Source organism: Argopecten irradians, unplaced genomic scaffold, assembly GCF_041381155.1.
Source record: "Argopecten irradians isolate NY unplaced genomic scaffold, Ai_NY scaffold_1101, whole genome shotgun sequence".
Taxonomy (NCBI): Eukaryota; Metazoa; Mollusca; class Bivalvia; order Pectinida; family Pectinidae; genus Argopecten; species Argopecten irradians.
The window spans coordinates 4,077-18,960 of NW_027188568.1; the positions used below are offsets into that span (position 1 = coordinate 4,077).

Sequence of the window (14,884 nt, forward strand, 5' to 3'; positions counted from 1 at the left end):
TAAATCACTGAAAGGGGGAAACTGCTGAATTTTAAGAATTTCAAGAGGCCCAATGGACTGAAAAGTTAAGTTATATGTGAATGACATTGTTATATTTTACAATACTTGTAAATTACATACAAGGAACCTGTTTTAAGACAACAAAATTCCAGAAGCAAGCTTTGCTGTTCTCAAACAGCCCTAATTGTCATGTTGGAGATCTTTCCACAATTTTAAAAACAAATTTACTATTGTATTATAATATAGTAGTCTCAACCTATCCAAAGCCAAAGGGCTGTTGAGCAGAAGTCATGGCCCAGTCTCTACGTTCTTCATCAATAGTTCCTTAACAGATAACTTCAGTGATCTTGGATTTTAACTTACAGAGTTATTGCCCTTTGTAATAATATATTATTTTACCTTGTGAACATAATAACTAGAATAATGTTGACAAAGTTTGGTGGATTTGTTATTGAAAATCATTAAAGACAGTAATTATTGGAAAATCACTGTTATTCTGCAAATAAAAATTAATTGACCTGGAAACATATAAAAAGTTGATTAGTTAAATAATATGATAAAATATGAACATCTCATGAAACTTTGTATTGAGCTATCAATTAAAGCACATTAAGATACAGTACTTAACTTCTATTTAAGCTATTGTCCTTTTCTTGCATGCCAGTTCTAATGTTATCATTTATCAAATGACTATTAAGGCCCTTGTTTTTTTTTCAGATTATTACCACTATGGAAGACCTTTTGAAGAAAATAGGGTTGCAAAGTCTGCTGTCAAACTTTGACAGGGAAAGAGTGGACATAAATACAGCCAAGAAATTATCTGACACAGAGCTTGCACGGTTAGGAATCGTAACGATAGGAGAGAGGCATAGGTTTCGAATACATCTTGAAACATATCAAGAAAATGATCAGCATGGCGTCGTCTCTCCATCAGGTTCATCAGCCAGAAACCTTGTGCAGGAAATTACTGATGAAAGAACACGGCTATTTTCATCATATGGAAACAGACAGAGTAGGTCTCGGTCAAAGACGGTACTAGTAGGAACAAAAGGACTGATAGAACATTTTCACGAAATTTTTTGTGTTTAGCCTCTAAAAACCAAGAAAAAATACCAACACCAAAAGAAAAGGAAGTCCTATCAAGTGCAGGACTAGGAATCAAAAGAATAAAACTTTCAAAATTTGATACCCCAAATGATATCCTAGAGAAATTATCATCAGATATTTTGGAGAGAAATGCCCAAATCTCTGGATTTCCAAAATTGCAGAATGCCGGTGGCTTTGAACTGTTGAGAGCAACCCAAACATGCCGGAATTTGGAACTTATTCATTCAGCTTGGTCAGGAGAGAACCTTCAGAGTCACACAAATCCACAGTCAACAATTTATATTAGACCTATTCAACATGACTTGAACTGTGATCCAATTGCTAGTGCTGAAGAAATGGAAGAGGTAAAAAGTAAATGTAATTTATGTAAAAAAAGTTATCCAATAAAAAACTTTGAGACAACATGTTGAGTCCTGTGAAGGATTGTATAGGACAAATCAAGGATCAGAAGAAATATCTGGTAATCATGAGCCTATCCTAGAATCAAATCAACGTAACTCTTCATCGCCAGGTTTACCAAATCATCAAGATACATTGCTGTCTCGTCCATCATTTCATCCTGATGAGGATACACCAGTGCCAAATCAACACAACTCTTCATCAGTTTTGCCAAACCGTCAAGATACATCGCTGTCTCGTCCATCGCTGTCTCGTCCATCATTTCATCCTGATGAGGATACACCAGTGCCAAATCAACACAACTCTTCATCAGTTTTGCCAAACCGTCAAGATACATTGCTGTCTCGTCCATCATTTCATCCTGATGAGGATACACCAGTGCCAAATCAACACAACTCTTCATCAGTTTTGCCAAACCGTCAAGATACATTGCTGTCTCGTCCATCATTTCATCCTGATGAGGATACACCAGTGCCAAATCAACACAACTCTTCATCAGTTTTGCCAAACCGTCAAGATACATCGCTGTCTCGTCCATCGCTGTCTCGTCCATCATTTCATCCTGATGAGGATACACCAGTGCCAAATCAACACAACTCTTCATCAGTTTTGCCAAACCGTCAAGATACATTGCTGTCTCGTCCATCATTTCATCCTGATGAGGATACACCAGTGCCAAATCAACACAACTCTTCATCAGTTTTGCCAAACCGTCAAGATACATCGCTGTCTCGTCCATCGCTGTCTCGTCCATCATTTCATCCTGATGAGGATACACCAATGCCAAATCTTCTTTTGTACCACAAGAAGCTGTTAGTAGTATTGTCAACAATATTTCAGAATTGTGCCAGAAAGAAAATCTTTCAAACCCGGTTGAAATCTTAAGGGTATTTCAATCCAAAATTGTCACTGGCAGACCATTGGAAATAAAAAATGAAGCGAGATTATTGAAGGAAGTACAAATTTCATACTTATTGATAGAAAGAACCCCTGGGAAACCACAAAACCAGAAATATCCGCTATAGAGGATCTCAGGGATACATTGGAAGTACAATTTTATGACGAGGTATATGCTATGTTCCTTATAATTAAAGCAGTGTCCTTGGACCATTTTATCTGCTTATTTGTGAATGACTTAATCTCTATGTTGAAAATAATGCAATTTGAAACTTTGATTTATCCTTGATTAAAATCTGATTTTATCAGGTCAGAACAGCATCTACATAGATATACTCTTCAACAAATTTACATAATTGATAAATGTATTATATTTTCAATATCTCTCCTTTTATGCTAGGTATACACATGTTGCATGTTTAAACAATGCAAGCATTATACAATAATTATTTCTGTATCGGCGCAGTGAAACAGAGGTGCAGGATCAGTTTTTCTCTTTAAGTATGTACCAGTAAATGTTTGCTAGATCTTTGTCAGTGCTCTATATATAGCTGAGTTAATGCGGCTTTACTATGTCACGGATTTTTCATTAGGCTTCAAACAGATCTAGATGTCAAGGAAAAAAATATCTTGGACAAGTTCAAATTTCAGAGTTGTTGGATCAAGGTCAAGATGCCTGTTGCTTTTATTTCTTAATAGATTTGGAAAAAAAAGAAAGACAATGAAAGGGGCTCAGATTTGTAATGGTTTCTGGCTATTTCTCCTCAATGCAATAGTCGTGTGTCACAGTTCTTGTTGAGAAAGATAGATGAATACTGTAGTTTAATGTCAAATGACTATTCAATGAATGTTTTATGACCACCAAACAGCATTTTTCGATGGAAAGGAAAATGATGATATTATTGAAATATTATAAATCCATCACTAGGAGATAGTAAAGTCTGAAATTACTACGTTTTATCTGAATTATTCAGACTTTCCTAGTAGAATCAGACAAGTTTTATAATATTCAGATAAATTCTAAAGATTCAGACACGTTTTTTTAAATTCAGACAAGTCACCTAAAATTCAGACAAATGTAATCGAAAATTCAGACAAATGTCATCGAAAATTCAGAGTTGTCGCTGAAGATATTGGCTCCCTGCCAGCAGTCACCTTCGATAAGGTACTGGCCCCCTGCCAGGGTCGGTCACGGCTGAGCGCACGGCTTACCTGTGTTTCAGCTAGCCAGAATTGGCCAAGTGCCAGGTCCCAGCATGAGCTACCGGTTACCGAGACATCAATCTGTCAGGGTAGTATGTCAGGTGAATGGAGTGAAGCTTGTTAAATTAATCTCAAATAAAATCATTCAGAAACAGATATGTTGTCTTGCTATTGTTTTTTTTCATTACAATTGCAAATTTCCAGTGTGAACTACCGGTTGCAGGGTATAAGTAATGGTACTGTAGTTAATCAGGTAAGAGAAGTGAAGTTTTTGTAACTTAATCTGAATAAAATTCATTCCAAAAACTGAAGCATTGTCTTGTTGTTGCTGTTTGTAAATAAATAAAACTGCCAAATCCGAGTGTGAACAACCGATATCCGGGGCATAAATCATGGAAGTATATCAGGTAAAAGGAGTGAAGTTTTTGTAAAAGGATCTGAATAAAACTCATTCCGTAATTAAACAGAAGTATTGTCTTGTTGTTGTTTGTAACTAAATAAAACAGCCAAATCCCAGCGTGAACTACCGATTGCAGGGTATATGAAATGGTACTTTAGTTAATCAGGTAAGTGAAGTTTTTTGTAAAAGAATCTGAAAAAAATTCTTTCCGGAATTAAACAGAAGTATTGTCTTGTTGTTGTTTGTAACTAAATAAAACTGTCAAATCCCAGCGTGAACTACCGATTGCCGGGGTATAATTAATGGTAGTATATCAGGTAAGAGAAGTGAAGTTTTTGTAAAAGGATCTGAATAAAATTCTTTCCGGAATTAAACGGATGTATTGTGTTGTTGTTTGTAAATAAGTAAAACTGCCAAATCCGAACGTGAACTACCGATTGCCGGGGTATAATTAATGGTAGTATATCAGGTAAGAGAAGTGAAGTTTTTGTGAAAGGATCTGAATAAAATTCTTTCCGGAATTAAACAGAAGTTTTGTGTTGTTGTTTGTAAATAAGTAAAACTGCTAAATCCCAGCGTGAACTACCGATTGCCGGGGTATAATTAATGGTAGTATATCAGGTAAGAGAACAGGAGTTTTTGTAAAAGGATTTGAATAAAATTCATTCCGTAATTAAACGTAAAAATTGTGTTGTTGTTGTTTGTAACTAAACAAAAGTGTCAAATCCCAGCGTGAACTACCGATTATCGGGATATAATTAATGGTAGTATATCAGGTAAGAGAAGTGAAGTTATTGTAAAAGAATCGAATTAAAATTCATTCCGGAATTAAAGTATTCATTCCGGAATTAAAGTATTGTCTTGTTGTTTGTAACTAAATAAAACTGCCAAATCCAAGCGTGAACTACCGATTACCGGGGTATAAGAAATGGTAGTATATCAGGTAAGAGAAGTGAAGTTTTTGTAAAAGAATCTGAATAAAATTCATTCCGAAATTAAACTGAAGTATTGCCTTTTTATTGTTAGTAACAAAATAAAAATGCCAAATCCCAGCGTGAACTTCCGATTATCGGGATATAATTAATGGTAGTATATCCGGTAAGAGAAGTGAAGTTATTGTAAAAGAATCGGATTAAAATTCATTCCGGAATTAAATTATTGTCTTGTTGTTTGTAACTAAATAAAACTGCCAAATCCAAGCGTGAACTACCGATTACCGGGGTATAAGAAATGGTAGTATATCAGGTAAGAGAAGTGAAGTTTTTGGAAAAGAATCTGAATAAAATTCATTCCGTAATTAAACTGAAGTATTGTCTTGTTGTTGTTGTTTTATAACTAAATAAAAATGCCAAATCCCAGCTTGAACTACCGATTGTCGGGATATAAGAAATGGTAGTATATCAGGTAAGAGAAGTGAAGTTTTTGTTAAAGAATCAGAAGAAAATTGCTCGGGCACTTACCTGTGAGTTGCAGTGACATGGATCAATTACTAATTAGCGTACCTGTGGCTGTCAATCAAACAACAGGTGGGCTTTCCCCGCTATCAATATGTGTGATCCCTCATTGTCTTTGTAACGCTTTGCCCGCGGCCAGGTACTTTGCTTAGTTAACACAGGTTGTGATTTAGTTTACAATGGTGATTTTCCCCGTGAGTTATTCCAGAGACGTAGACATAATATAACAGAGATGTAGATAAAATAAATTATGTATGTCTCTGGTTATACACATTTTTTTTTAAAATTAGGACAACTCGCTACCTGTTTGGTACTATATTCTCATGATGTATGTATCGTCTTGTGTTGAAATTAATATTTTAAATGAAACATATGAACGTTTGACTGAAAATCAATCATATTTACGTTAAGTTTGTAGAAACGATAACTTGCTGGACATAAAGACGAAACATATATTATGCGACTTTAACTTCTCGATATTTCTGAAAAATGCCTTTATTGAATAAAACACGTAACATAAATCAGAATAAATTTCAAAATATCGGCAGATTTATTTATTAAAGCGTACACGGAATGGTTTGGTATATAAAGTTTTTGTAAAAGAATCTGAAAAAAAATCATTCCGGAATTAAACAGAAGTCTTGCCTTGTTGTTGTTTGTAACTAAATAAAACTGTCAAATCCCAGCGTGAACTACCGATTACCGGGGTATAATTAATGGTAGTATATCAGGTAAGAGATTAAGAGAAGTAAAGTTTTTGTAAAAGAATCAGATTAAAATTCATTCCGGAATTAAAGTATTGTCTTGTTGTTTGTATCTACATGACTGGTTAATTTCTTATCGTCAAGCCAGCATTACATTATTTATTCTGTTAAGTATCCAACGATAAAGCAGCTTGGTAAAATCACATAGTATTTTCTTATCATATTCGTAAAAATTACGGTTATATTACGAATAGTAAAGTTATGTTACGAGTTGTAAAGTAATCTACGACTTTTTCTCAAGCCTGGTCCGGAGGCTATATTCTTCACCGGGAGGTGTGAAGACTCCCGCTGTGAGACCATGCCTCGCTGGCACAGCTACTTTACCTGTGTCCGGCCGGCTAACTGGTCGGTCAACGTCCCAATATATATACTTACTGTGGGCATTTCTGGGCTACTATCTAGAAGCCATTTCTTGTATTTTATTACGTTTGGGATGTGTGTTACTACAACAGTTTTAATAACGTAACCTGCAGATCTTGTTTCAGATATCGTAGGACCAGAGAAGATCGAAGAAACTACCAAATTAACATCGTGATGCATAACTGTTGAAGAGATCAACATAATTTTGAAACTATTAAATTATAATTCACTGTTTTTTTTCTCTTGTTTATTTTTCACGAACAGCTATTTGATCGTATAAATTCTTGTTCAAGAGTTTTAGTTCAATTTCAGATATCATAGGACCAGTGCAGGAGGAAAAACATAACGATAGTTATTAAATATTCATCATTTTTACAACCGAAGAATATTTGTATTCATTTTGAAACCATAGAACATACGATACTTCTGTTTAATTTCGGAATGAAATTTATTCAGATCCTTTTACAAAAACTTCACTTCTTTTATCTGGTATACTACCATTTCTTATACCCCGGTAATCGGTAGTTCACGCTGGGATTTGACAGTTTTATGTAGATACAAACAACAAGACAATACTTTAATTCCGGAATGAATTTTAATCTGATTCTTTTACAAAAACTTCACTTCTCTTACCTGATATACTACCATTTCTTATACCCCGGTAATCGGTAGTTCACGCTTGGATTTGGCAGTTTTATTTAGTTACAAACAACAAGACAATACTTTAATTCCGGAATGAATTTTAATTCGATTCTTTTACAATAACTTCACTTCTCTTACCTGATATACTACCATTAATTATATCCCGATAATCGGTAGTTCACGCTGGGATTTGACACTTTTGTTTAGTTACAAACAACAACAACACAATTTTTACGTTTAATTACGGAATGAATTTTATTCAAATCCTTTTACAAAAACTCCTGTTCTCTTACCTGATATACTACCATTAATTATACCCCGGCAATCGGTAGTTCACGCTGGGATTTAGCAGTTTTACTTATTTACAAACAACAACACAAAACTTCTGTTTAATTCCGGAAAGAATTTTATTCAGATCCTTCCACAAAAACTTCACTTCTCTTACCTGATATACTACCATTAATTATACCCCGGCAATCGGTAGTTCACGCTGGGATTTGACAGTTTTATTTAGTTACAAACAACAACAAGACAATACTTCTGTTTAATTCCGGAAAGAATTTTTTTCAGATTCTTTTACAAAAACTTTCACTTACCTGATTAACTAAAGTACCATTTCATATACCCTGCAATCGGTAGTTCACGCTGGGATTTGGCTGTTTTATTTAGTTACAAACAACAACAAGACAATACTTCTGTTTAATTACGGAATGAATTTTATTCAGATCCTTTTACAAAAACTTCACTTTACTTCTACCTGATATACTACCATTTCTTATACCCCGGTAATCGGTAGTTCACGCTTTGATTTGGCAGTTTTATTTATTTACAAACAGCAACAACAAGACAATGCTTCAGTTTTTGGAATGAATTTTATTCAGATTAAGTTACAAAAACTTCACTTCTCTTACCTGATTAACTACAGTACCATTACTTATACCCTGCAACCGGTAGTTCACACTGGAAATTTGCAATTGTAATGAAAAAAAAAAACAATAGCAAGACAACATATCTGTTTCTGAATGATTTTATTTGAGATTAATTTAACAAGCTTCACTCCATTCACCTGACATACTACCCTGACAGATTGATGTCTCGGTAACCGGTAGCTCATGCTGGGACCTGGCACTTGGCCAATTCTGGCTAGCTGAAACACAGGTAAGCCGTGCGCTCAGCCGTGACCGACCCTGGCAGGGGGCCAGTACCTTATCGAAGGTGACTGCTGGCAGGGAGCCAATATCTTCAGCGACAACTCTGAATTTTCGATGACATTTGTCTGAATTTTCGATTACATTTGTCTGAATTTTAGGTGACTTGTCTGAATTTAAAAAAACGTGTCTGAATCTTTAGAATTTGTCTGAATATTATAAAACTTGTCTGATTCTACTAGGAAAGTCTGAATAATTCAGATAAAACGTAGTAATTTCAGACTTTACTATCTCCTAGTGTTTGTTTTATGTTTTCTTCAGACTGCTCTTGACTTTGGGGGACCCAGGAAAGAATTTTTCCGGATAATTTTACGTGAAATCAAAGACATCTACTTCGATAAAGGACTTCGCCATCTTCTTTGGGAAGATTATGAAGTTGTTGGAAAGATATTTGGTAAGTATTTTATTATTATTTCTTAGTAACAAGGTCAATATACACAGGTTATTGTAGAAATATTTTCCCTCCTGAGTCAATTTCAATGGGAACTCACAGCAATGTAGGGGACTATGTAAAGATATTTCAAACAAACCAGGCACCTCTGAATAGAGGAGGGGGGGTATTAGTCAGCCATCGGCTTACAGTTCTGGTTGTTTTCAATGTACTTCAGCATTAAGTGTACTCCAAAATGGAAGCATCCCAACTTTTATGTCACAAGATGTCCAATCAGAACTGTTTGGAGAGAACCCAGTAAGCCCATGCATTGCCAGTCTCCGATCTGGCCTCGACGCTCTTGGAGTTTATCAGGTTTGCTGATTTATTGACACTTTTTGAAGGCTTTACATACATTAATATGGTTTACAAATATTATCATGAAGAATCATTTTATGCTACATACATTTTTAGGTCACCTGAGATGAAGTCTCAAGTGACCTATTCTAATCGCCTTTTGTCCATCGTCTCTGTCGTCCATAGTATGGCGATAAATGATTTACATTTTTGACGTCTTCTCCAAAACTACTGAACCAAATTTGTTAAAATTTTGCAGAAACCTTCCATAGCCAAAGGTCAACCAAAAATGTGAATTATATGGTCCCCGCCCCCCAAGGGCCTGAGGGGTGGGGCCAAAAGGGGTCAAATAGGCTAAAACTCCAAAAATCTTCTTCTGAAATTCCAGAAATGGTAGAATCAAATATTCTTCATAGAAACATATTTATGAGCATTATTTGCTCAATTTTCATAGGAAATGAGTCAAATATATTAGAATTATTAGCCTGATCGAGATAGTATTTTAATATCATATCCATATTGGTCCAGGCCAACCCCTAGTGGCCACAGGGTGGGGCCAAAATGGATTAAAATGGCTAAAATTTCTAAAGTCTCCTTCTGAATTCACAGATTTGATGGAACCAAATACTCTTCATAGATAAGAAGGTCTTTTTAAGGCCCTTTAAAAAAATTGTGAATTTCATGGCCCTGGTATGTCAGATTTCCCCCTGAGTAGGGAGTCAAATCTATTATAGTTTTATATTGGAAAAAAACACATTTATGAGCATTATTTGCTTAATTTTCATAGGAAATGAGTCAAACTTGGTTATAATTATTACCCTACAATAGCATTTTAGCATCATATCCATATTGGTCCTGGCCGACCCCCAGGGGCAGATTGGCAGGGCCAAATTGGGTCAAAATGACTAAAATTAAAAAAAAAAAACTCTTTAGAATTGGAAACAATTGGAACCAGATTGAAAAGTCAAAGTTATAAAATCATTAACTGATTTCAAGAGCCTGATGGGCCAATATATAGTGTTTATATGTCTTTGTTTCATTCTGTATCTGAACTCAGGTGACCGCTAAGGCCCATGGGCATCTTGTTAGGTCATCTGACCTAAAGCATCCAAATGAGCTAAAGTCATCATGCTTCCTATGCTGCCTTGTTCCATCTGTAAACTTTTCATTCAAATGATTTCTCAATAATAATGGCTTAGTGTACTGATATATTGGGCCTGTAGCATACTGGGATGAAGTGCTACCAAGTTTGATCAAACAACTTTCTTTCAAGGTCACAGGTTAAATGTGAAAGTTCTTAAGAAAATAAATGCTAAAAGTACTGAGATATATATTTTATTTGTCGCATGCTGCAAGAATTCGAAGCACTTTTAAGTTTCTTTACTTGAAAAATATGACACTGTTTCAAGGTCATGCATATAGTCAAATATATATCATGAACTAACAACTTCTACTAATTAAATGTACATGATGTATTAGTTAAAGCCACATTATACGTAACTATCAACAAAAAATCAAGATTGATTTGACCCAGATATTGTTAGTATTTTTAGATGTAGCTAAAATTACCATTGGTACAGCAGTTGTTGAAAGTCGATACTTGAAGTTGTAAACGTGCCTTTAGTTTAAACTGGTCGCCATAGAAGTTATGATTACTGCCGAACGGAAGTCAGAAAGTTCATTACCCATTCTCGGAAGAGTTCGGACAGACGTTACGTAGTTATGGTAGCTATATAGTCACATGACCTTCTCGGCAACGACTTTGGAATGTCTGCTAATTTTGGCTTGATTTTCTAAATGGGACCCACCTAGCTAACGATGTTCAATATTTATTTTATTTTTATCAAAAGTTTCTGAATCGTTATCACTCGTCTTGACTTCGATTAAGTCCTGTCTCTGCATGATTTACAACAGGTGGTTTTTTTTTTCAACATTCTTCTAAATCATGAAAAATAAGACAGATACGGATTTTGGGACTTTAAGTGAAAAAATATTTGTATTTTACTTGAACATTTTTTCTTCAGGCTCTAATGTATATTTCTACTACATTTGTATGTTGTTTCTACTAATAGTCAGATGACTGTGAAGGCCCTTTGGCCTCTTAAAAATTGTTATGCCTAATGTGTGTTCATAAATTCCTTTCTTTGCATTTTGATACAGTGTAAAAGGCTTGACCATTATTGTCTGTCCATATATAAAATTTGTTAACTCTTGGCCTTGGGGAAAAATGGTTATAGCACAATAACAGTCAAATGTGTGATGACCATTTTGTATCATGTCAATGGAATTGAAATTTTCCTGAAAACTGTAAACTTCTCTTAAGTTGTACCTGTGGCAATTGGCTCAAACTTGACTGATATGAAATCTTATTGTTTTCACTATATATACAATAAATACTTGTAGGTGCACTTGGGCTAAGTTTTTGTTTGAAGGTGTGGATTTCAGTTTCTATAATGTTACTTGAGATTAATTGAGTTTTAACTTGTTTAATGTCACCTCTTCTTTTCTCTTATATTTCTACAGCTTTGCAAAAAAGTTCCAGCTTTCCAATTCTTGTTTCAACCAACAACCAATAAAATGACATACAGAATGTTGACCACATTGCTAAAGCCACAATTTTCTGAAGATGGAAGCAACAGTAAAGAAATGGAAAAGAAAGTATATGCAGCATTCCTGCGATATTTGAGAGAAGTCGCCAGTAAGCAACCTTAATAACTTTACTACAGTCTAGGAAAAAATTGCAGTCTGTCTGCAATATCCAATGAACCAGAGACCCTGTGTTGTCCTCATCTCTAAAAATAATTTAATCCTATTTCAAATGATCCAAAACTTTTGACAGGATATATTTGGTTGAATACCGGTATGTGTTTATAATTCAATTTTGCTTGTTACGAGCATTTTCATTAGCTTAAAGATTTACTTTATCAGCCCATAAAGGAAAAAATAGACAAAAGATTCCCAAAATAAATTTTGAGTATTAAAGAGATTATCTTTAGTAAATCGAATTATAAGGATTAATTTGAATTAAAAAAAATTTATGTTATGGAGATATAACACAAAAATCTGAGTGTACTCTCATCATAAACCGCGGTTTTAAATATTTAGAGTACACTCAGATTTTTGTGTTATATCTCCATTACATAAAAAAATCTATTCAAGTTAATCCTTAAATATAATAATTAACATGTAATATTCAGTAAATATTATGGATTATGGATAATGTCATTGATCTTCAATATTAGTCATTAGACTTTAACTGGTCAAGGTATGGGTTGTTTTCTATTCTAGTGCCTAATATTCTTAATATTTTATAGGTGGCAGAAGAAGATGTGTTACTCTGGGGAAAGTGCTACAATTCACAACATCATCAGAGGAGGAGCCTGTTCTTGGTTTTGAACTTCATCCTTCCATTGTTTTTCATGGTGTTGACGAATCCTTCATCCCCACAGCTAATACATGCATCAATGTGATGAGGATGCCAAGACCAACTGTTCATATGCAGCTCCCAGAAGAAGCTAAATTATTTGAGTTATATGACTATGCATTTTCAAACACATTTTATGGACTGCAGTGATTTTATAGCTGTCATAGTGCCATTTTTCTTAACCTAAACCAAACTGGCATAGCTCAACATGTATATAGCTGGATCAAATAGAGGGGGCATCTTGTAATACTTCAGTTCATCTGAACTTCCAACATTTAGTCCACTTGTTACAAGTAACCTTTTAGCCTATGCTGGAACCCAGATGTGTTGGGATCTTTCCCCAAAATATTAAGTTGGTTAACAGTACAAAGAAAAACAAAATAGTGTAGACATATTTAGTTTGTATCCCCACGTTTACCGAAACAAGGGATCTTACTTTAGGTCTGTCTTTCTCTTTGTCTGTTTCCATATACAAACTCTCGCAAATAATATCGGATCTTCTCGAAAGTTTTTAACATAGTAAAATATTTCAGGGCCTTGGCTGAGTTAAGGCCCATTGATTAACAGAACATGGGAGTGCTATCTTAATTTGTATAAATGAGTCTGGTTCAGCCTTTTGGGACATACGGGTGGGACCTACAATTGGAACTTTTTAAAGATGAATTTATGCACATTTTCACTGATGAAACATTTAGTTATGATAAAATGAAGTAAAGTTGGTCAGAATTAAACATGAAATCAACTGACCAAAGGTCAAGGTCTTTGGACAAAAGGTACCTGTTTTTAATACTGATGAATTATTTTCCACGCTTCAAGTATTTAAAATCAGATGATGGTTTATCGTTTAGGCTGATGAGGAGTCCGTGAACCTATAAGTCAAAGGTAATCAGTCTAGCTATCTCACTGAAAAATTAAATATCAAATTTTGTGATTGTTTCCTAATCATGTGTTTTTTTTTTTTTTTTTTTTTTGTAATTGTATTATTTTTCCAAAGTGTCATTTCATCAATACAGTAAATAAATACATATTAATTACACGCAATCAAACATACTTCCCCACCAACATTATCAATTCTGTAATTACCGGTATTACTAATTCAATTTACTCACTGTGACATTCTCTCACTCAATCATACTGGGTTTAGGATAAAAACAAAAATAGAAAAAAAGACCAGAGAAGACATGTTTGTAAAATAGTTTGAAAAATACTTAGGGGGAATAAAAAGGAAAGAAAAAAAATATATAAAGAGTTGTATTTATGTATACAGTACATGTATGTATTCAGAGGACAAGGATATATATACTACTATATTCTGCGAGGTGTTGTATTGTGCCAATAGTAGATGACCGTTAAGGCCCTTTCAAAATATTTTTAAGATTGCCGCTGCACCTGATTGTTCGAAAATTAAATTGCTCGTAGAAGTCAAAACTACTGGTCAGATTTGACAGAAATTTGCTTTAATGAGTAGATTAGATCTGATTCTAATGGTACATTGACTTTTCAATATTGAGATAGGCTTCAGTATATTATTTGCATTTTGTTTTTAGAGATCTTTCTCAAATTTCATATATAGGTTCCCCTGGGGCCCTAATTGTGCATATTGCATTAATGGACGGATCGGTCAACAAGATGGCCGCCAGGCAGCCATCTTCTTGGATTTTGATAGTTAAAGTATGTTTTTGCAATTTCTCATAAAGTACTGAAGTGATCTTCCTTAAATTTCATATGTAGGTTCCCCTAGGGCCCCTAGTTTTGCATATGGCGTTTGGTAATTGATCGGTCAACAAGATAGCTGACCGGCTGCCATCTTTGATTTTGCTAGTTTAATTTGCTATTTGTCAGAAAGTACTGAAGGGATATATCTCAAGTTCCATATGTAGGTTTATAGACCGAAGGGTTATAAAGTAAACTAATCAGAATTTCTTTCTGTGTACATTAAAATAATGTTTTTAAATGATAATTGAAAACAGATCTGTGGTAAAGGCAATATAACTTATAAGGCTGCCGTCATTTGTGCATGGTTTTACCTAAATGTATGTGCAACACAAAAGTAAAGAGTACGTTGTATAGGGAAAAAAACTCAATTTGAATGAATACAAAACTATTGTTTTCTTTATTTTGAAATCTTTTATATTATGTAGGAATTTTAATTTAGAAGAATGTCAAACAAAACATGTATTTTCTTTGGTCAGTTGAATTGTTATGAAAGTCTTTATAATGGTTAATTTATTTTGATTTCGGAAATTCATTTAATTTCTTTCTGTTTCTGCTGTTGTATTTGCAGTACTTTGAGTACTTT

The 14,884-nt window shown here is 34.3% G+C and overlaps 1 protein-coding gene across 1 annotated transcript; it reads left to right on the top strand.

Moving 5' to 3' along the window:
• The first annotated feature begins 1,040 nt into the window (after positions 1-1,040).
• On the top strand, positions 1,041-12,814 carry LOC138313950 (uncharacterized). Its single transcript, XM_069254177.1, has 5 exons — positions 1,041-2,572; positions 8,696-8,828; positions 9,043-9,179; positions 11,685-11,859; positions 12,476-12,814. Exons 3-5 carry the CDS (start codon positions 9,081-9,083, stop codon positions 12,733-12,735), a joined length of 534 nt encoding a protein of 177 aa, XP_069110278.1. The 5' UTR covers positions 1,041-2,572; positions 8,696-8,828; positions 9,043-9,080; the 3' UTR covers positions 12,736-12,814.
• Positions 12,815-14,884: the final 2,070 nt, after the last annotated feature.

What these genes read in the sequence shown, in the direction of transcription:
- LOC138313950 (XM_069254177.1), top strand. Translation starts at nt 9,081, where the DNA reads ATGTCACAAGATGTCCAATCAGAACTGTTTGGAGAGAACCCAGTAAGC. An exon ending in ACGCTCTTGGAGTTTATCAG is followed by an intron (nt 9,180 to 11,684) that starts GTTTGCTGATTT and finishes ATATTTCTACAG; the next exon opens with CTTTGCAAAAAAGTTCCAGC. An exon ending in ATATTTGAGAGAAGTCGCCA is followed by an intron (nt 11,860 to 12,475) that starts GTAAGCAACCTT and finishes AATATTTTATAG; the next exon opens with GTGGCAGAAGAAGATGTGTT.